General features: G+C 42.9%; 6 protein-coding genes across 6 annotated transcripts; 2 read left to right on the top strand and 4 right to left on the bottom strand.

The window, feature by feature from the left end:
* Window positions 1-4785: 4785 nt before the first annotated feature.
* LOC113201050 (histone H2B type 1-K-like) lies at window positions 4786-6815 on the bottom strand. Its single transcript, XM_026414617.2, has one exon. The coding sequence runs from the start codon at window positions 6729-6731 to the stop codon at window positions 6351-6353; it is 381 nt and encodes a 126-aa protein (XP_026270402.1). The 5' UTR covers window positions 6732-6815; the 3' UTR covers window positions 4786-6350.
* Window positions 6816-7029: 214 nt separating this feature from the next.
* Window positions 7030-7573, top strand: LOC113201035 (histone H2A type 1). The gene has a single exon (XM_026414597.2). The coding sequence runs from the start codon at window positions 7030-7032 to the stop codon at window positions 7420-7422; it is 393 nt and encodes a 130-aa protein (XP_026270382.1). The 3' UTR covers window positions 7423-7573.
* A 4638-nt stretch (window positions 7574-12211) lies between these two features.
* LOC113201034 (histone H4) lies at window positions 12212-12572 on the bottom strand. The gene has a single exon (XM_026414595.2). It carries the CDS (start codon window positions 12570-12572, stop codon window positions 12261-12263), a length of 312 nt encoding a protein of 103 aa, XP_026270380.1. The 3' UTR covers window positions 12212-12260.
* Window positions 12573-20421: 7849 nt separating this feature from the next.
* On the bottom strand, window positions 20422-20803 carry LOC113201031 (histone H2B type 1-C/E/F/G/I). The gene has a single exon (XM_026414592.2). The coding sequence runs from the start codon at window positions 20800-20802 to the stop codon at window positions 20422-20424; it is 381 nt and encodes a 126-aa protein (XP_026270377.1). The 5' UTR covers window position 20803.
* Window positions 20804-21102: 299 nt separating this feature from the next.
* Window positions 21103-21549, top strand: LOC113201033 (histone H2A.J-like). The gene has a single exon (XM_026414594.2). It carries the CDS (start codon window positions 21103-21105, stop codon window positions 21466-21468), a length of 366 nt encoding a protein of 121 aa, XP_026270379.1. The 3' UTR covers window positions 21469-21549.
* Window positions 21550-24386: 2837 nt separating this feature from the next.
* On the bottom strand, window positions 24387-24797 carry H3c10 (H3 clustered histone 10). The gene has a single exon (XM_026414590.2). It carries the CDS (start codon window positions 24795-24797, stop codon window positions 24387-24389), a length of 411 nt encoding a protein of 136 aa, XP_026270375.2.
* Between the last annotated feature and the right edge of the window lie 376 nt (window positions 24798-25173).

Raw genomic sequence — 25173 nt, 5'->3', positions numbered from 1 at the left:
ATCATTTCACTTCTAAACTTTCTTGCATTCTCACACATGAGCTTTTGGAGGATACCTCATATCTAAACCATAATAGGCCTTATGAGGAAGGAAAAGATCTCTTTGAATGTAGTTTCATTTGACCTTGGAACTCTGTAAAAATATTTTATGCAATGATAAAACTAAATATTAAAAAAGTTCCAGTCCCTAAACGTCAAAAATGCAATGAATTAAATGGATCTGTGTATCCAATGGGGATGAACACAGAGAAGGGAATCTTCCAAACAGACTGGGAAACAGGATTGTAACTTCTCCTCTGTGACAGACCTTACAGCAGCAGTTCTGACACTGTGAACACAGCGCCCATTTATACTCTTAAAAATAATGAGAATCCAAGGGCTGGGGTCATGGCTCAGTGGTAGACTGTTTGCCGGGTATGTATGAAGCACTGGGTTCCATCCTCAGCACCACATAAATAAATAAAGGAAGTAATAATGAGAACCCAAAGAGTTTATGTTTTATAGGTCATTATCATTGACATTATTCATGTTCTATATTAAAACTGAAAAAAATTATGTTGCTAATGTATTTTAAGATAATAAATAACGATAAACCCATTTTATGTTAGCATGCATAGCATATTTTATGAAAAATAGATATGATTTTAAGAAAAAAAGTAAGAGGATGGCATTTCTGTACATCTTTGTAAATCTCTCTGAAGTCTCACTTAATAGAAGACTAAATCTAATTCACTTTTCTTCCGGATCTAAAAGTTTCATTTTTCCCTGTCATACAAAATATCCCCTTACCAAAGTTAAGTTACCATATTTGGGGTTGTTAATTCTAAAAAAAAAAAAAAATGTATTTAAAGGACGTGTTATGGTGTGATAGGAGGTGTATCCCAAAAGCTCACATGAATCGATGGAAGGATACTCAGAGGTGGAATGATCAGATCAGAAAAGCTGTAACCTAATCAGTAAATTACTCTACTTGAATGGATTACCTGGGTCGCTGGAAGCAGGCCTTTAGAGCTCACGTTATTTTGTCTCTGGCACTTCCCTCTCTCTCTTAGCCTGGTACTGCATGCCAGTGAAAAGGATGTGAAAACTGAAAATAAATTGGGGGATATTTTGGGATGGTGGCCCAGACTACGCAGCTGCCAGGTGCTTTGTTCCATGTTTAGCCATGGATTTTCACCCCGGGCAATCTGACTGATTTAACAGGAGAAAAGCTCGGCATCAGGTGACCTGGTGGCTAGAGGAGGCTCCTGAGGCTCTGCAGCACAAAGGCTGCTGCAAGGCTTGCCCGGGAGGCCACTGGGCGGGGCTGGCCCCTGGTCTGGGTTGGCCTGGCTCTGCATCATGATCTTAGCAGAGTCAGTTTCCCATGGGTTCTTAAGGTCTCTGGTAGATGTAGGAGCTCCAGGATCTCAGGGAACTCCAGAGGCGGCCAACAACTTGCAGCCCAATGTCCTCCTCAGCTTTTTCTGTTCATCAGGCTAAAGTTGCATGTGAATCTCATGGCTGCTGCCTTCCTTAAAAGCCAGTGGGGTGGATACTTGCAGATGAAAAAGCTCCAGTAAATGATGAGGTGGCCAGAGCCAGAGCTGCTGAAGAGGGCGTATGACCTGGTGACCCTTTGGCCTGACAGGCTGTCCACCTCTTCAGCATTAAGACCCTCTGCTCATTCTCATTTCCATAGATAAGCTGCTGGGAAGAAAAGGCACTGAGAACCACCAAACCAGGCATGTGGACTTACTGGCCTGTCTGGGCAGGTGCTCTGGAGTTCTGGTGATACCTCAGTTTTGCATACTATTTCTGGAGACATTCTTGGATTTCTTCTAGACCCTAACAGCTTTGCTGTGTCCACTGCATGGCTACTACAGTAAAATAATTAATGTTGGTGTTCTCATAGAACAGTGCCAACCCTTAGAGAATATTCTAGAAATTAGGCAAATCAGCTTTTGGTTGTCCCACTGATTAGAAAGAGATACACTACTAGTAAAGGACTAGACTTCCTGCAAAGAGTTGTCTTATGTCATGTCGCAACTCCATGTATCTCAAAGTAAAACTGAAGGTGAAAAATCTCCCTGAGCCTAGAACCTAATTCCTCTACACATCGGCACAAGAGGTAGGTAGTTTTTGTGTGTAGTTTAATATGCACTAAATTTTCCAAGAATGTAATCACTTTATGAATTAAGAAAAGATTGTATCTTGTTCTGTTCAATGTCATCCAAGAGTTATTAACATAAAGAATAAGTGGCATCATTGAGAGCAACTCTTGCTGGCATCTAAGTCACCTGAGTTGGCCAGCTCCATCTGTATTTGGGATAATTCCAATTGAGATAAAAACAGCCAAAAACTTCAATTTTCTAGTGTAAGGCCCAAGCATTTACATGTGGAGAACATGTCCTTTATTATTAAAATAACTATCTCTTATTTAGCTTTTATACCATAGTAAGTTATTTTAATGATTTTTTTCTTTTTTTCAAAACATTAAGAGAAACTTTACTACCTAAGAATTTGATTTCAGGCTGGAAAGGGGACCAAAAAAAAAAATTAGATATAAGCAGATAGACTTGGGACTGACAGGTGTGGGAACACTGCTTCTCACACAGAAGCTTTAACCTCACAGGAGTCAGTAGAGGGGCAGAACACCAGCTGTTGCTCTAGGCCTGCCCTGGGACCGGGCTGTCAAATTCCGTGACTTGGGTGTCTGCCTTTGTGTCTTGGGATCTAAAGGTTCTCCTCAAATCAATAACTTCAAAACCTCTGTTCCCTTCTCACTTTTCCTAATTTCTCAATCCAAAAATAGAAAACGTCTCTCTAGCAGGACCACAGAACACTAGTTCAGGTGCTCTGTTGTTCTTCCTTGAACGGTGGAGTCCTGGGGCTCCTGTGGGGATGGCTTACTTGTCCTCAGTACCCAACCTCCAGCATTGCTCCTTCCACCTCAGGTCCGCCTCAAACCCTGGTGAAACCACTCACATGCATCAACCCCGAGGAATATTCATTTTCAAGCAATTTCTTAATTATTTTCAAGTCTGGGAAAACACTCTTGGGTTGTGTTTTGATTCATTGGGGCTTTGGTGCTGCACTTTTGCATTACCAAAGTCTCCCAACAGGAACCAATTTAAGATTTGATGATTGTATCAGAAAAGCACAGCCACAGAAGTCAAAGTTAGGAAGCGAAAGGCAATGGATAAAATGTCCACCTGCAGAAATAGTGTGTTTGAATGGCTGAGAAGTTTATGATGAAGAGATGCTAGCAATCCGAAACTTATCTCAGACAACACTAACATATCTGTCTGCTATAAGGTCATAATTGAAGCAGGGTGGCATGCCTAAATCTGGAAGGACTGAAGTTAAGCTCTGTCAAGTTTCTTACTGGCTCCCAGGGAAGGAGTGCTCTCTCCAATGAAGTTCCTCTAGGCTGGATACGGGCCCTGGTGGTGACACAGCTTGCGGTAAAGTCCTTCAGGATCATATTCCCTCTTCTACTTCAATGGTGGAGAGTGCTCTTTTCTGCTCCATAAATTGTTCTTCAGGGAAAATCTTTTTTTCTTTTTTTCTCCCTAGTACTGGATTGAACCCAGGGCCCTCTTCCACTAAGCCAAATTCCTGGCCCTTTTTATTTTTTGAAACTGGGGAAGAGATTGACAAAAAAAAAAAAAAATACTTGAAACAATTTATATAAATTATTAAAGATACCAGGTATGAATTCCAGAATAAAACAATGAAGCAACATCCTATTTTAAGTTAGGGGAAATCAGTTTCCCAAGCTGAGTGGTAAGAAATGTCATCAATTCATCAAGATTATTCAGCAACAAAAGGTTAGGCACTGGGGTCACCAAGATGCAAATAACACAAAAATCTACCCTTGGGTTCTTTTGATTTGGGATTTGTTTGTTTGTTCCTTTTTTTGTGTGTTTCCAGAATTTTGACTTTCTAAATAATGGAGACCAACGATGCTGATACATAAATCTTTTGAGAGATCACAAATTCCTTCTGTATGTGTTTCTCCATTCTGCACAGATTTTAGCCACCCTACCCCTGCATTCTTCTAGACTTCTTTCCTTCTGACAATTCCAAGTCTCTCATGTAGGTCCTGATAACCAAAACTTATCATATGCCTGTGACTTCCCTGTGTAATTTCAATAAGCAGTAGCCTCTGTCATCTTCATCCTGGCTAGAGAAAATACTCAGGAAACTTAACCCCTCTAAATCATTTTCATTTCCTCTCTGGATTGTATCCGCTGCTTTCCTCATTCTGGATAACTGGTTAGACCAATACCAGAATTTGCTGCTGACTATATTGACAGAAGTTCAAAGTCACCTGTGCCATAAGGAATCATTAAATAAACATAGAGTGAATTTACTCTCCTCAAATGTGTTGGTGGTAAGAAGTGGGAGAAGATATATAACTGAAAAAAACGTACAATGCCTGTTCTAACAAAATGATGGAGGGATGCACACCCACACATGTAAACGTATGACACACAAAATACCTATGCACATTGACACCACAGAGAGATGGCACGGAGATTCTGTGAGAGGCTGTGCAGAGGCGAGGTTTACAAGAGCTGGAGGAACTAAAGGAAGTCTAGTTTTACCCTGGCCTCATATAGCCAGCTTTGGAGGCTCACTGGGGATTTAGGTAGCTGCTGAAGCAGGGGAAAGAGCATTTCATTAGCTGAATTTCATGAAGCATGAATTCTATCAGTTTTATGCTACATGCAGATTCAATACATCAAATAATGTGAAGAAACCAACTGAAGTCCCACCAGGATCCCCCAAGTACTTCCTAGAAGTCTGCAGAATCAGGAGCAAAGATATCTGGAGGTTGGCTGATGAATGAATCTTAACCAAAAGAATGAGCTTACTGAATCCATGGGCCTTTTTAATGGTCTATCAAGCTTCTTTTCCCTTTCCTTCTCTCTAAAAGAAATAAAATCTGGAGAAGCATTACTAGGTACAGGGTTCTCATTTACCCATTTTTTCTGAATACAAGTTACATGGCTTGGAAGTTATTTTTACATGTTTACTTTCACTATTTGCAGTACAATATTTGATACATGAAGGGAACACAGATGATATACATGTAAAGTATAAAGCAAGCAAATTATATCAAACACACAGGCCAAACTTCTAACCTCCAGCATAAAATGTTGCAGCTATTTGTCCTTACCTCTGTGGCTTTCCCCATTCCACTTCCCTGTTTTTATTACCAGAGGCCACTGCTGGATATTTTTAAAAATGTATTTATGAATGTCTCCTTTTAAAAGTTTATTATCATATACATGCTTCTAAATACACTTAAACACTATATAATTTGGGGTGTTTTTTTTAACCTCTAAAAAAGTGATATCTTTTTTTTATATATTTATAAAATGGTATCATGAAGCTAATACTGACGTTCCTCTGTACGATAAGCATCCTGTGAACATACCTCAACCTTAGAGTTTATCCTTTTTACCATAAACACGAGCTCGCTGTTAATATTGTTGCTCTATTCTTGTATGTTTCCTGTTGCACGTGTGCAGAATATTCTCACCTAAACACCCATACATCAATTAGTTAAGTTACTGGAGTACACTAACTAAATAAGTTATCATTAAACTTTCCGCAAATAAAAGTCCAGAGGCAGTCTGGGTTGAGGGATAGTGGAACAGCTCTTCTTTCTCCTCTCCTTTTCAAATTTATTCCACTTAGTAGAGAAATATGAAGTGAGAGTGACACAGAAAGAAAGCATCATGTGGACCACACCAAGAAAGGAGGAGAGCAGAAACCAACTTGTCCTGGAGAGCGAATTCCGCAAAGTAAAGGATGGGTTGACTGGTAAAGGTCCACCACCAACAGCCCCGCCTCAATCTCCCAACTAGTCAAAGAAACCGGTAGCTAATTTTCAAATTGCCCGCGCAGCGTCTGGATTGGCTATTGAACCAACTCAGCCCTGATTGACGCGTAGGATTCACCAATGGGGTTCTGGCTTTTGCTTTTCTTTCTTAACTTTTGGCAAATTCAAATAGGGGAGAAACAGCATCGCTTTCAAAAGAAAAATCTTAAATGAGTACTCTCCATGTCTTGATGTCCAGTGCCCAATTAATAAGGGGCACTGGTAAATTATGCAATGTCCAACTAAATTTCGCCAGGTACACGCACTTACAGGTGGGCTATTTTGGGGAAAGAAAAAAGTAACCCTTCTTTATATGCTCGTGAATCAAACAAGACTAATGAAACATAGAAACTATTTTATGCAACAAATAAATGCACGATAAAATATGCGAGTGCCAGTTCTCTTTGGAGGAGTGAGTGGCTCTTAAAAGAGCCTTTGTGGTGTGAGCTGAGGCTACCGCTCCGCGGTGTGCGAACTCACTTGGCGCTGGTGTACTTGGTGACCGCCTTGGTGCCCTCGGACACGGCGTGCTTGGCCAGCTCCCCGGGCAGCAGCAGGCGCACCGCCGTCTGGATCTCCCGGGACGTGATGGTCGAGCGCTTGTTGTAGTGCGCCAGGCGCGAGGCCTCGCCGGCGATGCGCTCGAAGATGTCGTTCACGAACGAGTTCATGATGCCCATGGCCTTGGACGAGATGCCGGTGTCGGGGTGCACCTGCTTGAGCACCTTGTACACGTAGACCGAGTAGCTCTCCTTGCGGCTGCGCTTGCGCTTCTTGCCGTCCTTCTTCTGCGCCTTGGTCACCGCCTTCTTGGAGCCCTTCTTCGGGGCAGGAGCGGACTTAGAGGGCTCTGGCATGGTGGAGAGGACCTGCCGAAAAGTACAACAGGAACAAAGAGTGTACGACTTAGCTGCGTCTCCTTTGGCAGGTTCTGGGGCAAAGTTGAGTCCCTAATTAGTGGTGACTCCAGAAACGTCATCTACTAACTTTATCCAATCAAACTAAGTATATTTCACAGCCATCATACCATTGGTTAAAGTGAAAGTGTAATTGGAGCCAATGGCAGAGTGTCATTTTCGCGCCCGGGAATGACTATAAGTAGCCAGCTCCGGCTAGTTCAGGTTAGATTGCAGCGACTTCCAAAGTCACTTCAGTATGTCTGGACGCGGCAAGCAGGGTGGCAAGGCTCGCGCCAAGGCCAAGACGCGCTCCTCCCGCGCCGGCCTGCAGTTCCCGGTAGGGCGAGTCCACCGTCTCCTGCGCAAGGGCAACTATGCCGAGCGGGTCGGGGCCGGCGCTCCTGTCTACCTGGCGGCGGTGCTCGAGTACCTGACTGCCGAGATCCTGGAGCTGGCTGGCAACGCGGCCCGCGACAACAAGAAGACCCGCATCATCCCGCGCCACCTGCAGCTGGCCATCCGCAACGACGAGGAGCTCAACAAGCTGCTGGGCAAAGTCACCATTGCGCAGGGCGGTGTCTTGCCCAACATCCAGGCGGTGCTGCTGCCCAAGAAGACCGAGAGCCACCACAAGGCCAAGGGAAAGTGAAGTCCCTATAACCTAACCTTCCTAAAACCAAAGGCTCTTTTCAGAGCCACCCACCAGATCAAGCAGAGGAGCTGTGATGCACAATTGTTCCAATAGTTGATAGCCTGCAGTAGTTTATGAAGACTGTTTGGCGCTTACGGTATAACGGAATCCACGAATGCAAAGTTGCCGTGTGCGTTCATACTACAGGGCTGAACTCCCATCTGGGGCAAATTAAGGATCCTGTGAGTAGCGTCCCTTTTCTCCTTGGGCACGTGTTAGAGTGTCCTGTAACCCCCTTTTGTGTAACTTTTTGGGCTGTAAAGCTGGGCTGCAAGCAAGCTGCAGGGCTGTCTTGTTCCTGTGTTTTTTGGGGGGAGAGGCACCTCGGCTGGTGGAAATAATAAGCTTGCTTTAATTTGATTTTAATTGGAGTCAGTGGTCTTTGCGTCCTGGTCTAACACCTCCAACCCATCAATCTCAGATTTACATAAATGATAGTGATGGTAATAATCACTAAGTACCTCATGGAGCAAGGAAGAAGTACAAGTGCTTAGGGGGACCAGTGTTTTGGAGGGATGCAAGGAGTCCTGAAAAGGGGAGAGAACTACAGTCAGAGTATCAGAGCTCCTAATAAGACATGCACAGGCCTGAGCCTCCCTAACAATGCTTTTCTAACCCTTTTTCCCTTGAGGTTATTTTTGATGGCTCCAAAATTATAATATCTGTTATTCCAGATTTTTATTGATTATGCTTAATATTTCAATTACTTACATGATATGATGGCAGTGTCTGAATGGGGTCTGTATAAATAAAGAGGGACTGGCAGTGGGACATTGAAAGTGATCACCTTCCCTTTACTGTTTCAGCTGTTGTGACTGAAGAGGCTCAGAACATATCACCCCAAATAAGCAGTTTTAGTATTTTGATTATTTTGAGCTGAAGAGAACTGAGAAGCAGCCAACAGAAAAATCTCCTTCACCCTCGACTGCATAAAATATATATTTCCCTTTTGTAAGGGAGGCTTACACTTATAAAGGAAATTTTCACTAGCAAAGTCACTTGGACCAAAAAGCACACAGAGATGATTCTGTACCCTGAGAGACTCATCTGTATAACAAGGTGACTTTCATGCCCCTACTCTTCCCTTCAGCTTCCCTTTGTCCCCACTGTCCCCCAGGAACCCCCAAGTTTTATTCCTTTTATTCTGGGGGCCTACATTATCTGGTAAGTCAGTTAATACAGTTAGAGATTTTAAATTTGATATATTAAAAAAATAAAAATTGCAGTTATTGGTTCCAAGTGTAGGGAAGAGGTAAATCTATGTTTAGTGTGGAAAATAATTATTTAAAAACAAAATGTGTCTGATTAGCAAATTGCTAGGGAATTGACTAGACACCTACACAGAGCAGACCTTGCTATAAGCATTTGCTATGTCCAGCAGTTACAACCAAGACACCAGAAATCAGGAGTCTGGGCTTTCCTCTCCAGCTGCACTGACACCCATGTCAAAAGGAGATATGGTCTTTACTCTAAGACCCTGAGAGGCAGCACTGTTACTCCACAGGATTTGCTAGTGTTGCTGCCTGTTTAGTACTCTGCCCTGGCCAAGCATATTACTGACAGAGGTCTCAATGGGCATTAGGAAATTAGTTCAAACCTTCATTCAATAAGTTCCTTGAATAACTACTATGTTTCAAACCCTTACTTGGCACAGTGATACAAGGAGAAAATAAAAAAGAAAAGAAAGAAATCCCTCTGCCCCATGGTGCTACTTTTGCTAGAAGACAAAATAACTGGTTTTTAAGATCTTCATTTTGCTATATCTAGTGGCCAATTTTTCAGCACTCAGTCTTCATTTTACTTGGCTATTGAAAATACTGACACACTGGACTGACAATGTCTCTCTTCTGTACTTCCTTCACTTGAACCCCAACTCATCCCCACCCCCCTAGCCCTACCCACCCAATGGTTCTGTATCTACTGCTAGGCCATATCTTCTCCCCAGCCCCTCAACAGACAGCAGCACAGGGCTGATTTTAGGACTTTTCTGTAAACTCACTCCCTTGGAGATCTCATCTACCAGAACCTTAAACTCCATCTGTACATAAAAGATTTCCACTTCTACATCTCCAACCCAGGTTTCCCTCCTCCAGACATATTCAACTCTGCTTTCTTTCCTCACATGCATACTTCATAAACTAAGGGTGATATACGTAAAATGGAACACCTCATATTCCCCTGCCAAGTCTTATATTTAGAAATCACCCCATTTGGTTGATAATAATTTCACCTGTGTCTGTTTTTATGTTTTCATCCAATTCTTCAAGAAGCTCCTTCTTTTCTCCTTCAAAAAATACACAGAAATTACCATCTCTCAAGACCTCCACCTGTGAGGGACTACCTCCTCTGTGGCCTTAGTCTCCTTAATGTTTTCTTGCTTCCACTTTTATCCTGTGGGAGTCATCTTGAGGCCAGGGTAGTCTCCAAATACATTACCAGATGAACTCTCCCATGGTACAAAAATACTACAGCCAAATTAAAAGGCTGGGGTTAGATGGCATATGGAGTCACTTTAAATGCCCTGCAGCTCAGAATGGAGCAGGTGGGCCCCAGCAGCTGCACAGAGGGCTGGAGAGTGCTCAGGTGTTTCATCTCTCTCACAGATGCATCAGCCATTGTCAGTGATGGTGGCACTATTAAGAACAGAGTCCAGGTTCAGGCAAGGTGGAAGGTACCTGCATTTCATGGAAGGTACCCTGGTCCACGACAGGGACCTACTGTATTGAAGAAGAGAGACAAAATATGCCTGGCCACAGCTGGTGCTCAACACAAGATAGAGAACCATGCATTTTGCTTGCTTCCTGGAAACAGGCCACATGGGCCAGACTGGGTATTGCCAGTGGGCAGCTGAATTGAGGCACTTGGAATCTCCAGCATGTTTAACACCCAGGTGTATCCTGTATAAGTACTGCCTCCTGATCACTTACTCTCAGTTCTTTATCCCCCCTTCCTTTTTTAATTATAATATATTTGAACATGTGCTGTACTTACTAATCATCTACCCTTGACACATGTGGGGAATTTCATCATCACACTAAATATTGTCAAGTAAAACTACGGTAGAGCCAAATTTTCAAATGTCAGGAAACCAAGATCATGAATTCTAGCAATTATGATCCAACCCTTAAACAAGTATTTTCATAATATGGTATTTTGAATCTCATCATTTGTCCTACTTGGTCTGTTTTCATGATAGAGTTGTGAAGAGATAAAAGACTGCTTGTTTTAAGAAAGAGTGAGTCCTCTGTCAGTAACTACATCCCTATGAAAAGTACTGGGGCATAGTAAAATTATTTTGTATAACATCCAATCTCTCCTCTGTTGTTTTCTAAACAAGGCCAATCCATGTGTGTTGTATATTTTCTACAAAGACATTCTTAAGTATTCCTAACAATATATCAGAAGATGTTCAATATTTTCCTGAAACTGGAAATTTAAAAAGATAGCAACTAAAAGTAAGTTAGGAAGAAATTAGTAAAGGAATTTTAGCCACAATAAAATCAGTAATTTCACTCCTAACTAAATAATTCTAGCCTTGTTGATCTTGGGTGAAGCCTTCTGCTTCTATTGTGTCCTGAAAATCTTAAATCAGTCCTCAACTTTAGTCTGAATGGTATCTGTAGGCTTTTCTTTTGATACTTCTTGAAAACTCAATCTCAGATCTGTAATTTGTAGTAGGAAGCTTTGGATTAGTGTATGTAGATGATGGAGATTATGACTTGTTCAGTATATGACTCAACAACAGTAGGCAAAAGGATGAAATCATTTATTTAGGTATCATACTGTCAATAATGGGGACACAGACTTCCAGGTCTTTTGATTTATCCCATAAAAATATTTCCTATTATTTAACAGCAAAAGTATGTATACATAGGAGCAAAACCAATCCATGTAAGGCCAATGTGTTACCACATTTGTGCTAATCTTTTTTAAAAAAGCATAATTGGTAAACAATATATTAATAACATTTTATCTGGTTGAGACAAAATTTTCTTTTTTGACCTGCCCCTTTTCTTATATTATGCAGAATATAACAGTTCTTACAATTGCATATGACTAACTATAAACTCTTATAACATTAGGAAACAATATGTACGACTTATGGTCCCTTAGGCACCTCCTAAAATATTATATATAAATAATGCAGTGGCTGCATTGCAAAAGCTGGCCCTTTATTTGGAAAAGGCTGTGTTGTTACATGTGTTACATGATGCTGCACTACATCAGGCAGTAAGCAAAAGTCAGATTTCTAAGCCGGATTTAAAAATGTTACATATAAAAAGAACACTTAAAGTATATGCAATATAATACTTTCTCTTCAGTGCTGAAGGTTTATCATGGTATAAAGCTGCCTCCTTTTGTCTTAAAGGCTGCCTTGGTGAGGCAAGAGCACCTTACGTCTTAACACAGTTCTCAAATGTCACCTCGTGTTTATGTAACCTTGTTGGAACCCTTTGATGGCTTCCCATTTAACATTGGTCTCAGAGCCACTTAAGGCTTCAAGCCCCTTCAACCTACCGACGATCGTAGAGAAAAAGGCTCAGGGAGACCATTAATAGCACCCACCCCTCCTGTAGCAGAGGAAAATACCAGGGGACCTCGGAGTCTCGTAACCGCTAAGAGGAGCCCCAAAGCCCCAGGGCTCAGGGAGGATCCGCTTCACCCTAACCGAGGACGCGGGGTCGGGGTGGGCTCCCGAGTTGAGGCGAGCTTGTCGGTGCTGCGGCCCTTCCGCGGGAGTGGGCGGCCCTGAAAAGGGCCTTTAGTTGAGAAAAGCGACGGCGGCACCAGGACGCTCAGCCGCCGAAGCCGTAGAGGGTGCGGCCCTGGCGCTTGAGCGCGTAGACCACGTCCATGGCCGTGACCGTCTTGCGCTTGGCGTGCTCCGTGTAGGTGACGGCGTCGCGGATCACGTTCTCCAGGAACACCTTGAGCACGCCGCGGGTCTCCTCGTAGATGAGCCCCGAGATGCGCTTGACGCCGCCACGGCGGGCCAGGCGGCGGATGGCGGGCTTGGTGATGCCCTGGATGTTGTCGCGCAGCACCTTGCGGTGGCGCTTGGCGCCGCCCTTGCCCAGGCCTTTCCCTCCTTTGCCGCGACCAGACATGGCAACTGCAAGCGAAGACCGAAAGCCACGAGAACACCAACCCTGGAGGCTGCCTTTATACGTCTCCGGCGGACCAAGCTGAGAACCACGGGAGGGAGGCGGCAAGCCGGCAGGGGGAGGGGAGAAGACCGCGGGTTCTCACTTCCTGGCCCGACGTTGGCGGGGAGCTGTCTTGGCCCCGCCTTCAAGCTTTGTAAAGCTGCTTTGGGACGCAGAACCACACCCTGTGGAAAACCGGCCTGCGGTTGGGTACCCTGCGAGGTCCCGCCGCACAGAACCCACCCTGCGGCTCACGGATCCTAGACGCCGCCTGCGGACAGCGCCATGCGGGCGCCTGCAACTTCCGAAGGCTGATTGCATTTTAATCAGTCTCCGTTGAGAGAATCCAAAAGTGATTTTCGAGTCGGACCTCTTCATGAGTTCAAAAGACAGTCTCACCGACTCACTAGCAGTCTGATTTTTTTTTAAATAATTCATCTTTTACCCACTGATGACCTACCACTTTTACCACATGCAATTACTATTGAAATTCTAATCTATTACATAATTTAGCCAGTCTTCAGATTGTTCACAATTTGATTTTGAAAATCAGCCTCAGGAAAAATGTTAAAAGTCACTAAGTCTCCTTAATAGTCCATCATAAAAAATTTCTGATTCATTTTAACAGATGTCTAGTATTTAACAATAATATGCTTTCTCAATTTTCTCCTACTATAAAGAAAATTTTGATATTTTCTGGGGATGGCTTCTGTTGAAATGTTTTGTCACAGAGGGTGCAGCTTTAAAAGTATTTGATTAATATTATTACCTTACCCTCAGAAAGCTTTTTTATTCTCACTGGTAATAGCAGTAACTGTTTATAAGTGTACCCTCACTGGCTGTTGTGACTTTTGTAGGTGAAGTGTTGACCATGTGCATGAGGGGTCTATCACTGGGCTACACTCCAGATCTAGTATGATTCTTTTCAATCTATTATACTCAGAATTTATTTTTGATGTAGATGATTGAGTCAGGTTAATCAATTGGCCACTAGGCCTTAGCCTGATTTATTGTTTTCAAGTGAGAAAATATTCTTTAATATATTAACTTCTTGGGCTGGGGATGTGGCTCAAGCTGTAACTCGCTTGCCTGGCAGGCACGGGGCGCTGGGTTCCATCCTCAGCACCTCATAAAAATAAAATAAAGATGTTGTGTCCACCGAAAACTAAAATAAATAAATAAGTATTTAAAAATTCTCAATATATATAATATATATAATATAATATATAATATATATATTAACTTCTTTACTAGGTAAAATTGATGCACTTTCTATTTCATTTCCATTGAAAGGTGTTTGAAACATTGTTAACTAAATGCAAGTTTAAGTAAAAATAAATGAAATCTCTTTAGCATTTTGATCATAATTTATTAATAATGTGATCAGCGTTTATTAATAAATTGAAGCAGAAAGAGTGGCTGCAGGGATGGAAAGCTGTGATCCCTTTCCTCAGACTCCTATAACAAAAGAGAGGCTAACAAGAGAAAACCGTAAATTATTTATTTAATCAAAATTTTACATGACACAGTAGCCTTCAGAAACAAAGATCAAGAGAAAACTGTCTCCTTTTATGCTTCGATTTGATGAACACTAGTTGTATAGAAGTGAAAATGTGCAAAAGGTTCTGATTTAATGGCAACAGGCTGAGAGAGGAACCCAGCAACTCCTGTCCAGATGTCTTGGCCTCTCATGGCATTCCTTCTCCCAGGTGGAGGGCAGGGCTGCTCCAGAAGGTGGTTTTCTCTACCACCAGCCAAGGAAGGTCAGAGACTTTCTTCATGGCTAGCACTTACATGGAAGGGCATGAGAAGGTTAAGTAATATTTCCGTGTTTTATCTGTGTTGTTTGGAAACTCTTTGGATTTGTATAAAGAAATGAGATGACCCAGGATGGGGCCTGGTCACCCACCAACAAGATCAGCCATAGGATTAAAGTCAGGGCTTAAAGCCAGCACCACCTTTCAGGGAGTCTAGGAATTAAGTTCAATCACAGAATGTTTCAGTCATGTCCATGTAATTAAGCCCATAAATCCCTGGACATCAAGGCAGTGAGCTTGCAGCTTGGTGCATACATAGATGTGCTGGGAAGGTGACTTCCTGAACCTACAGGAGATGATTTCCAGAATCTGCATGGGAAGGGCACAGAAGTGCTGCTTTCAGGGAATTTCCAGGCTTTACCCTGTGTGTTTCATTTTACTGACCTCAATTTGAATCATTTAATGATAGAGTGTAATCAGAAGGGCAGACTTTTACTGTATTTTATGTCATTTTTCCAGATTATAGAGCCTGAAAGGGTTGTGGGAGACCCTGAATTTGATGACAAGTACCTGGAAGGACAAGGGGCCTAGTAGCCATACTTGCAGCTAGTGTCTGAAAGTAAAGACAGCCAGTCTCATTGGAAACATGCTCTTCAACCTGCGCCCCTCAACTGGTCGTCTCCAGCCTCTTAGTGCCACAACTGAATTGCAGTACAGCAGTTGGTAGGACTAACTACCAAGCAATTCATGTATATGGTTAAAAATTCAGAAGATACAGATTAGACACACTGGGGAAAAAAAAAACTAAACTAAAAATCACAGTTTAAAGGTAACCCTAGCACTGATATATATCTATAAAAATATTCGTCTCTTCACATATTTGTTATTTTTCAACATCTATTGGGATGCAGGTGTTTGCTGAGTGCCAACCCAAAATATGTTCATTTGCACATCAAACTGAAGGCATGTGAGGAACAGCAAATACAGCCAGGGGCTTTCTCTGAATTCCCCTTATCTAAAAATAGAGAAAGAAATTGTGAGGAATTCTCTTCCAGGAATCTCATCAAGTAGAGATGAGCTGTATCCTAGAAGAGTGAAGGTCACCAGCATGCAGACAGACCTGGCCACAGGACCTCACCTGTTCTCCTAGGGCCCTTCATCTTCCCCCCAAACAATTTGCTTTCCCCTCCCCATTATGAGGAGGGCTAAACTTCTAGACTACCAGGGCCTCAGGTGTTCATCTCTCCTTCACGTGGTGCCCCGTGCACGTAGTAAATGTATAGCCTCTACTTACAGTTCATCCACACTTGGAGGGTGGAAAGTGCTCCTTCCCTCACAGATCTATTGTGCAGGTCTTCTAACTCTAAAAGAAATCGTCACAAATCCTGACACAATGTAAAAAGGTAACTACTTCTTTTTCAGGTTTTTGGTGTAGTTATGACCAGGGAATAGTAAATAGTTCATTCTACCATCAGACAAGCCTAGACTTGAACCCTGGCTTTGGTGCAGTTACTTCTTATTTTGCCTTAATTCCCTCATCTTTGTGAGTGTGAAGACAATAGCATTTGCTCCAGAGGACACTAAAAATTAATGGAGATAATCGAGTGAAATTATTAGACTAGCTCATAAGATCTTACTAGTTACATAATAGCTAAAAAAATCTATTGTTAGCATCTGCTCTTTTGATATTCAGTTTTGATATTCAGTTACCTGTTGACTTTTTATGTGTATACTTTAATTAACGTTTATTTGTATTTATTAGCCTATATAAAGTGTTTATTACAATAATTTATTTTCTTTAAGTTCCTACTCTATTTGAATACATCTTTACCTAAAATTTTGTTTTGAAACAATTTCTAAATAGTATCTTACAGCTAAAATAGGAAAAAGTCACATTAAGATCCTCCTTGAAGCTTACTCTCCTATTTTCTACCTTCAAACATCACCAACACCTCAAACAGAAGACACACACGTACATGTGGTTAAAGTCAAGTCTCAGTAAGCAGATGAAAGATATGAGAGAGGAATTATGAAACCAAGAAGCCACCTAAGAAGGAGATTGCTTTCCCAAGTCTGTCATTACCTTTGTTAGAAACACCTGGTTTGTCTGTATGCCCCAGGGAGGAGAAGAAAAATTATTTTCTCTCTGCCCTTTTGAGTTCTTAGTTGGAGCTGAAAAGAGAAGAGCAATGCAGAGAAGAAAGGGAAGGAGAGAGTAGCAAAAGCCAAACAAGTCCACTGACCTGCTAATGGTATATAGCATATGTCTCCCAGAAATCATTAGTTCAGAAAGGTGAACTAGAGCTCTAGTTTACATAGCATGTTAAACAGAGAACAATATGTTTTTAGAAAAGTGGCAAACCAAGGAAAAGGATCAGGCTTCAGAAAAATCAGCTGTGACATTTGAGTTCAATGCAAGGTTAACGAACAGAGGACATGACCTGGTCCAGTTGGTCTGGTCAATGGCACCAGTGGCTTTGAAAAGCTTCCACATGTCCTGCAAGCTACTTCAGCCCATCCAACTCAAGCTGCTTTTTCCACTTTCATCTTACACCACCGTTTTACATTTTCATCATAATAAAATTCAACCATTACAACTGAATAATAGCTACATGTTAAAATTGATCCATTGTGCAAATTTTCTAAATTGTTGCATTGGGCCCGGTTCCCAAGGTGAATTCTCTCCTCTCTCTCCTCCACTGAAAAAAAAGTAAAAAAAAAAAAAAAAAAAAAAATCGGGAGGACTTTGACCATGAGTTTACAGCAGGTATGGTGTCTTTATTGAGGCATAGAAACAATGCAATTAATGCAAGGAATGGGTATAAATACCTCTAATAGTAATGCAAACACTACTACTCTGGTTTATTAGAACACAGATTTCTCAGAAGTTGACTCATTATTTCTAACCATAAAGATCCAAAGGACATTTAAAGAGGGAACGATGGAATAAACTAGTTTAGCACTGCGGTTTTATTTGAATATAATGCTATTTGGATCAGAGTTCTGTGACTGTCCTGCTCCATCAAGCCCAACTCTGCCTGAGACTTGGCATCACAGCTTCGCCCAAGCGTGCTCAAGTCTTCCTGAGCCCTGTCCTTGCTTTACTCGGGGCTCACCTGAGAGCCCCTTGTTAAAGACCGAGGGACGATGCACGTCTTGATTTCCCATCGTGTGCAATATTCTCTTCCTCCTAGGTTTGTCCTTCGCCCTGGCATTTTGCATGCTGTCCTGGCTTTACAGGGCTAGCCGCCCGCATCCCCGCGGAGCCGAAGCAGCTGGGGAAGTCCTCGCTCACCTGCTCACCTCGCCGGGGCGCGGAGTCCCCGAGCGGCGGGAGCTGCCCACGCCCGGCAGAAAGCGTTTGCGGGGGACTGACTGGGAAGACAGGACGCGCGCAGGGTCCTAAAGACCGCCCGTTCTTTGCAATCTAGCAAGAAAGAATCGCGAGTGGGACGCACATAGTAGTAGGCGGAATTTATTTGGGAAAACGAAAATAAGAAAAATACGAGTACTGGATCTCCTCCTCCGAAGAAGGCGTACGTTCCACAGAACCGGGAATTTTTAAGGAGTTTGAAACAGGCTGAATTTGGAAAGCTCTTAAATCGGGAAACGCAGATGTCAGACCCCGGAAGCCTCGGTCCCTTTAAAGGTAGTAAGGAAGGTTCCCAGGACTGAGAAGAGGCCAAGCCAGTGAGATCCTGCATCTTTGAGCCCCGGAATCTTTGGTCGAGGTAAAGCTCATGAATTTCTTCTGCAGATAACAGATTTTTGCTGAGAATGTAGCATAGCTTATTTACTTAAGCCAGGACAAGGCCGCAGGTAAACTGCCCTTTAAAAGAAAGCATGTGGAGGGGTCAGCAGAGTAATTCAGACTCAAGAATTATGTCTACATCCGGCTCCCATTGCTCACTTCTATTATCTATCACTTCTACCCAAGAAGCTTGTGAGTTTAGGATTTCATGTATGAGACGCTTCTAAATGTGAGGCTCCAGAAATGTGGCCCATTCCCATTTTCCTTCCTCATTGTCCCCTGTCTGAGCTGCCTCAGTGTTCCAGAACAACTCAGTCCTTGTGCCTGAGATCAACCCCCGGATGCCATGAGATTAAAGAGTTAGAAGAGTAAGAACAGGAGAGTTAGACAGATCCAGGATTGCACAGAGTGCAACTTTTTGAGGAATTATTGACAGAAGCATGGTTCTGGACAGCAGCAAGGATCCCTGCAGTTTGGGTCAGAAGGAGAGTATTTAGGTGAATTAAGACAAAAGCAACTCCATTCTGGCTGGACTGCAACTGGCAAGTCTCGAATTAATATGGAGGAGTTGTGTACATTCCTTGGGCAGGGTCAAGTTGTAAAGTTCCACCCACCACTGCAAAGCTTTCGTTTACTTATAGTTTGCTGGAAAACTATGCAGGAAAAACTGACTGGCATTCCTCTGGGGCAGTCCACTCAAGGCGGCGACAGGATGGTGAGCTGAATTCACAAACTGAAGCTCTCCCGTAGTCTCACTTCAAGCTTCATTAAGTTTATTCCTCAGACAACTTGCTGACCCTAACCCTAACCTTTTCAGCTCTAAAGTGGGATTAATAGCAGAGCCTATTTAAGACTGTTGAGACAATGAAGTGAATTAAAACAAAATAATTTGAGTATAGCTTACAGTTAACAAGCCATCAATAAATGTTAAATAGGTCAATAGGTTCATTATTATCCCTAGAAAATACTAGTTGGCTACACAAATTGCTCTATCAACCAAGGGATGTACATCAGCCAGAAGATGCATACTCTAGAAGCCTGAGGTCTGAGGAGCCTAACTTGTAGTACTCACTGCATTCAGGCACTTTGTTGATAGGCTGAAACATGAGACTGTCTTCTCTGAGGGTCAAAAGCAGTCAAATGTTGTGTGTGGCTAAATTTAATATTCTACTCACTGCCATATTGATAGAATTTCTAACAATGCCTGGCTCATAGTGGATGAGTAATAAATATTTCTAGTATGAATGAACAAAGCAAATTCTCTTTTCCCCCAATCCTCCTTCTGCAAGCTTTTTCTTAACTATGTTTTGTGATAAGGAAGGTTCCAGGGACTGAGAAGAGGCCAAACTGGTGAAATTCTGCATTTCAGCAGAAGCTTAAGTCTACATGTCATTCAGGTTTGTCCTCCTTTATTTTCCCCTCAAGTCAGCAGACTCTTGTCCCTTCCATCCTCCTTCCTCCTTTTTCTCCTCCTCTTTCCGACTGCCTTATTTCTAATCTTGCTGCTAACTGGCTTTTCCAACCTCTTGACCTCTGATCTCACTACCTTCCAATCTACTCCCAGTTGAGCCACTAGAAAAAATGAATCTGTATCACACATTTCATAAATTTTTAAATTTTGCATCGAATCTGCCTTCCCATGGTAAATCCTTTTTCAAAGTGAACAGAACCCCTCAGGATCTTAAAGGCCTCTCTGGCAGATCCTGCCACATTTATCCTCAACCACTCATGACACCAGCAACTAAAGGAGTCCTCCATTCTACTCTGCTCAGATCCCTGCATTGAGCAGCTCTTCCTCCGGACTGCACGGGTTCTTATCACTTGAAGCAGGGTCTACTTTGCTTCTTGCCCAGTTTAGAGCCTACATTCCCATTTTTCCCAAGATTCCATGTGGACTTCCCCATTGCAGGAAGTTTGCTTGATGCAAATTAGGCACTTAAAACCAGTTTGCACAGCAAATACATATGACTAAAGGATGGATAGATGGTCTCTTTATAGAGAAATGCGTGATAAGAACAAGTGGATATGCTGGCTCCAGAATAAAACAGGTCTTGGGCAAGCATGGTGGTGTACACCCAGAATCTAGAGACTAGCAACGTAAGGAAAAAGATGAAGAGCCTTGTCAATGCAGCAAGGCTTTCTGAAAATAAGAATCGGCGGCAAATACAAAGAGACAATTCCAACAGGATTACAAAACATTTCTACCTTAAAAACGAAAAAACAGCGAATTGGCTCTTTTTGAGAAAACGTGGGTGGCTCTGAAAAGAGCCTTTGGGTTTAGTCAACGCGGCCTCAGGACCATTCACTTGGAGCTGGTGTACTTGGTGACCGCCTTGGTGCCCTCGGACACGGCGTGCTTGGCCAGCTCCCCGGGCAGCAGCAGGCGCACCGCCGTCTGGATCTCCCGGGACGTGATGGTCGAGCGCTTGTTGTAGTGCGCCAGGCGCGAGGCCTCCCCCGCGATGCGCTCGAAGATGTCGTTCACGAACGAGTTCATGATGCCCATGGCCTTGGACGAGATGCCGGTGTCGGGGTGCACCTGCTTGAGCACCTTGTACACGTAGACCGAGTAGCTCTCCTTGCGGCTGCGCTTGCGCTTCTTGCCGTCCTTCTTCTGCGCCTTGGTCACCGCCTTCTTGGAGCCCTTCTTCGGGGCAGGAGCGGACTTGGCTGGCTCAGGCATGGCGAGAACGAACTGGCGAAAGTGAGGAGTTCACCGCCGGGGCCTCTTTAAGTATAGAATGTCATGTAAATGAGGAGTAGTAGAGGTCTGTGGTGATTGGTGGTTAACTTGACCTGACGTCAGGTGCCAGTTTTGTCCAATCACAGTCCGCGTCCTGCAAAGCTGCGTCCCATTGGTCAGAATGAAAATGAAGCCCAACCAATCGTACAGCTTCGTTTTCGCGCCCAGAGGAGACTATAAACACTGCGTCCTTCCACTTGCCTTTCAGTTTTAGAGGTTCCTCGTGGTTTTTCTGTGAGTATGTCTGGACGCGGCAAGCAGGGTGGCAAGGTTCGCGCCAAGGCCAAGACGCGCTCCTCCCGCGCGGGCCTGCAGTTCCCGGTAGGGCGAGTCCACCGTCTTCTGCGCAAGGGCAACTATGCCGAGCGGGTCGGGGCCGGCGCGCCAGTCTACCTGGCGGCGGTGCTCGAGTACCTGACTGCCGAGATCCTGGAGCTGGCTGGCAACGCGGCCCGCGACAACAAGAAGACGCGCATCATCCCTCGCCACCTGCAGCTGGCCATCCGCAACGACGAGGAGCTCAACAAGCTGCTGGGCAAAGTGACCATCGCGCAGGGCGGTGTCCTGCCCAACATCCAGGCCGTGCTGTTGCCCAAGAAGACCTAGACCCACCACACAACTAAGTGAGCTCCAAATTTGCAAGTGCTTAAAAAGGCTCTTTTCAGAGCCACTTACACAGTCATTAAAAGGGTGACACTAAGCGTTAACGTCTCTTAGATACCGTTAATACTGTCTTTTTGAGCGGTAAACCATCCAGTGTGCGCCACCTCTTTCCTTGCGGTAATTTTCAGCTGGTAGCTATGAGGGACTTGGGGGTATTTGCTGACTTGTGCTCTACAGTGTGAAGTTCTTTACAAGAACATTTAATTGGAAATAAACCCATACTTCCAGTAGGTGATCTTTTATGCACCAGAGCGATTATTACCCCTGATGCTTAGGAAATGTTTATAGAGATGCAAGCAAAAAGCTGCTGTCTAAAGACAATAAGTCTTTAGATTTTTATTTTTAGTACTGGGAATTGAGCCCAGGGGCACTTGGCCACTGACATCCCCATCCCTTTTTGAGACTGCATGTCTTTAAGTTGACTGGCCTTGAATTTGATGTCCTCCCGCCTCAACCTCTAACTTAAGTTTCCTTTAATGTAGTACTACTAAGGCATAAGTTATTTTAGCCTATCTGTTTTACCCTCAACTCTTGAAGTTGCAAAAGTTTAAAAATAATAGTCTCATGTAGGTGTGTTTCACATGTAGGTTTTGTTTCACAAAATACCTTTAAAGTTGTGTAAGAAGCATACTGATATTTTCCAATTCTATTTTGTATATTTCTAGTTTACCTTTTTGTACCTGTGGATTTTTATAGACCCCTCACAAACATTGTTATGGTCAAATGAGTTAAATACCTCCTCAGTACACTAAGCAGGCTAAATAGCTGGCCAGGTATAGTAGCCCAAACTCTGTTGTAATAATAATTATGCTACTGAATGCTGTTATTCCAGGAGTACTAATGGGTGAATATCCTAAGTTGGAAAAAAAATTAAAATATATGTAATATGTATACATATATATTTATATATCCCTATAGATAACATCCACATATGTGTATATCCATATATCCCACCAAAAGCCAATGGCCATTTTGAGAGTAGTGAGGTCAAAGATCCTCATTGTTTTCCATATGTCTATACAGGCATAGTGAGTTTCTTTTATTCTGGAGCCTTAAAAATCATTGGAACATTTGTGCCATTTACCAGTTTTTCCATCTTGGAAAATTCAGATGTAAGGACTACTTTTCTTTTTATTAAATTCTAGTTTGGCTATTTTTTAAAAAAAGTTATTTCTGTCCTAAAAAGACAATTTTACTGAGAAGAAGCAGAATAATGAAGATATTATAGCTAAAATAACCAAAGCATAGGTAATTAGGAGAACATAGAGGGGTAGTATCTGTGGAAGGTAACGTGTGATATGAGGGAAAGGGAAATTGGAAATTATGGGGGATCCAGCAGCAAATGCCCATCACGAAAGACTTGGCTTTGCTGAAGAAACGAAATACAATTTTCAATATTGACAGTATGACAAAGGTTATAAGAGACCGGCCAATAGGAATTTTGTAGGTCACTCTTTTAGTTTAAAATACTTTTTATATAATAATGACTTCCAAATCTTTTTGTCCATCACAAAATTTTTTCCTGAATTCATACATGCATATTCATCTACTTTCTAGATTTCTCAGCCAAGGAAAGTCATAAGACATACCCCAGATGGACCCTGTTTTAGTGAATAGCATTGCTATCTACCTCTTAGCATGAACAAAAATAATCTGGCATTATTGATTATTCATTTTTGTGTGTCATTACTATAGCAAAAATGAATTCCTATATGGTAAGTTGAAAGCATGCATGCTCAAAGTTCAGAAAATATTAACAGACTACTGTAGTTTAACCACATAGAGTGTTTTCAGAGAATATCCATGTACTTATAACTGCAACCAATCACTGTCCCCTGAACAAATGCTTCATATAATCAGAATCTAAGCATTAATTGTGAAAAGTATATTGGCTGTAGATTCCCAGAAGGTGCCCAATCTATCCAGCAAGAATAAAATTTGATGTAAACCTGGAAAAAAAAATTATGTGGGGTCTTCCTGAATTATTAATATAAGTTATTAATATAACTCTTAGTTTCTCGACCAGGAAGGAAGGAATGCACTGCTTACAACACTCAAGAATACCATCTGTTTAGCAATTAGCCTTAGCTTGGATCAGCACACTTAACCTGCAGTATTCAGCAGAGGCCCTGTGATCCCATTGCTTCCTTCCTTCCCAGAAGAAAGTTAATTCCTAATTGTTACCTAAAGCTCAGTCCTTGTCCTTGATGCCAATCCAATAACGAGGACATTATTTTGAGAAAAAGGGAAAAGTTGTATTGCTTTGCTAGCAAAAAAAGGTATTCCTGTCCGAGTCTGATTCTGACCAGGAGGGAGAACAGGGACTTTATACAGAGGCGATTCAAAAGCAACATTCCACATGTTCTGTTAGTTTTAATTTAGTTGTTAATTTGGGAGAGTGAGATTTTCCCTAAATCTGGATTACTTAATTCCTGTTGGTGTGTGCTTAATGACCGATTTCATTGAGCAGATTCGAAGGCTGCAGTAATGATCTTGTCTAATTTCTAAAAGGATTGAGATTGTAATTCTGATTACTGGATAGCATACATTAATAAGGCTTGGGTTTGATTCAAAATTGATTTTTTCCCCAGACATTTTGCAAACTGAAAAGTTCAGGACAGAAATGATACATATACACGGGCCAATCTATCAGGTCTTATTTAGATGCTTAATGAATGACATGTTGGAGAACCCAAATAATATGGAACTAACGAGTACACGTATAACAGTAGCAAGATATTAGAATGAGAGTCTAAGAAGTCCAGAATTGGGACTAGGAAGCACAAGCAACAGCTCTTTTAAGCGTGCGTGTGGGTGGCTCTGAAAAGAGCCTTTGGGAAGATTGCTAGGGAGTCTTGAGCTCACGCCCTTTCTCCCCGGATGCGGCGGGCCAGCTGGATGTCCTTGGGCATGATGGTGACGCGCTTGGCGTGGATGGCGCACAGGTTGGTGTCCTCGAACAGCCCCACCAGGTAGGCCTCGCTGGCCTCCTGCAGCGCCATGACCGCCGAGCTCTGGAAGCGCAGGTCGGTCTTGAAGTCCTGCGCGATCTCTCGCACCAGGCGCTGGAACGGCAGCTTGCGGATCAGCAGCTCGGTGGACTTCTGGTAGCGGCGGATCTCGCGCAGCGCCACGGTGCCGGGCCGGTAGCGATGAGGCTTCTTGACGCCGCCGGTGGCGGGGGCGCTCTTGCGAGCAGCTTTGGTGGCCAGCTGCTTCCGCGGCGCTTTGCCGCCGGTGGACTTGCGCGCGGTCTGCTTAGTGCGTGCCATAGCTCCAGATCAGGGTTCGCGTAAAGAAAGAGAAAGCCGGCCGCTTACTTATAGTCGGAGTCTGAAGCTGATTGGACAAAAATAAGCCAGGCCCCCAACGATGATCAGATTGGTCAAGGACTTGAGACGTTTCCTATGGTACCACAAATACTTTGATATTCTTAGTGTATATGACCTGCCCCCCCCCCATTTTTCCTGTTTGCTTTATACCAGATATTTCTAGTGGAAATAAATGCGAGTGATGTAATTTAACATTTCTAGAGCCAAATTACAGCAAAATAAAACGACGAGAAATGTTTCAATATTTTTCTTAACCCAGTATGTCCACAGTATTTCAACATAGTATTACCATAAAAACTACCATTCATTTTTTTGG

The sequence above is a fragment of the Urocitellus parryii genome, chromosome 8 (genome assembly GCF_045843805.1).
Source record: "Urocitellus parryii isolate mUroPar1 chromosome 8, mUroPar1.hap1, whole genome shotgun sequence".
In the NCBI taxonomy this organism is placed as follows: Eukaryota; Metazoa; Chordata; class Mammalia; order Rodentia; family Sciuridae; genus Urocitellus; species Urocitellus parryii.
The sequence above is the reverse complement of the archived record's forward strand: the minus strand, read 5'-3'. Positions and strand labels throughout refer to the sequence as shown.

Coding starts and splice junctions, on each gene's coding strand:
- H3c10 (XM_026414590.2), bottom strand. CDS start 24,797: ATGGCACGCACTAAGCAGACCGCGCGCAAGTCCACCGGCGGCAAAGCG.
- LOC113201031 (XM_026414592.2), bottom strand. CDS start 20,802: ATGCCTGAGCCAGCCAAGTCCGCTCCTGCCCCGAAGAAGGGCTCCAAG.
- LOC113201033 (XM_026414594.2), top strand. CDS start 21,103: ATGTCTGGACGCGGCAAGCAGGGTGGCAAGGTTCGCGCCAAGGCCAAG.
- LOC113201034 (XM_026414595.2), bottom strand. CDS start 12,572: ATGTCTGGTCGCGGCAAAGGAGGGAAAGGCCTGGGCAAGGGCGGCGCC.
- LOC113201035 (XM_026414597.2), top strand. CDS start 7,030: ATGTCTGGACGCGGCAAGCAGGGTGGCAAGGCTCGCGCCAAGGCCAAG.
- LOC113201050 (XM_026414617.2), bottom strand. CDS start 6,731: ATGCCAGAGCCCTCTAAGTCCGCTCCTGCCCCGAAGAAGGGCTCCAAG.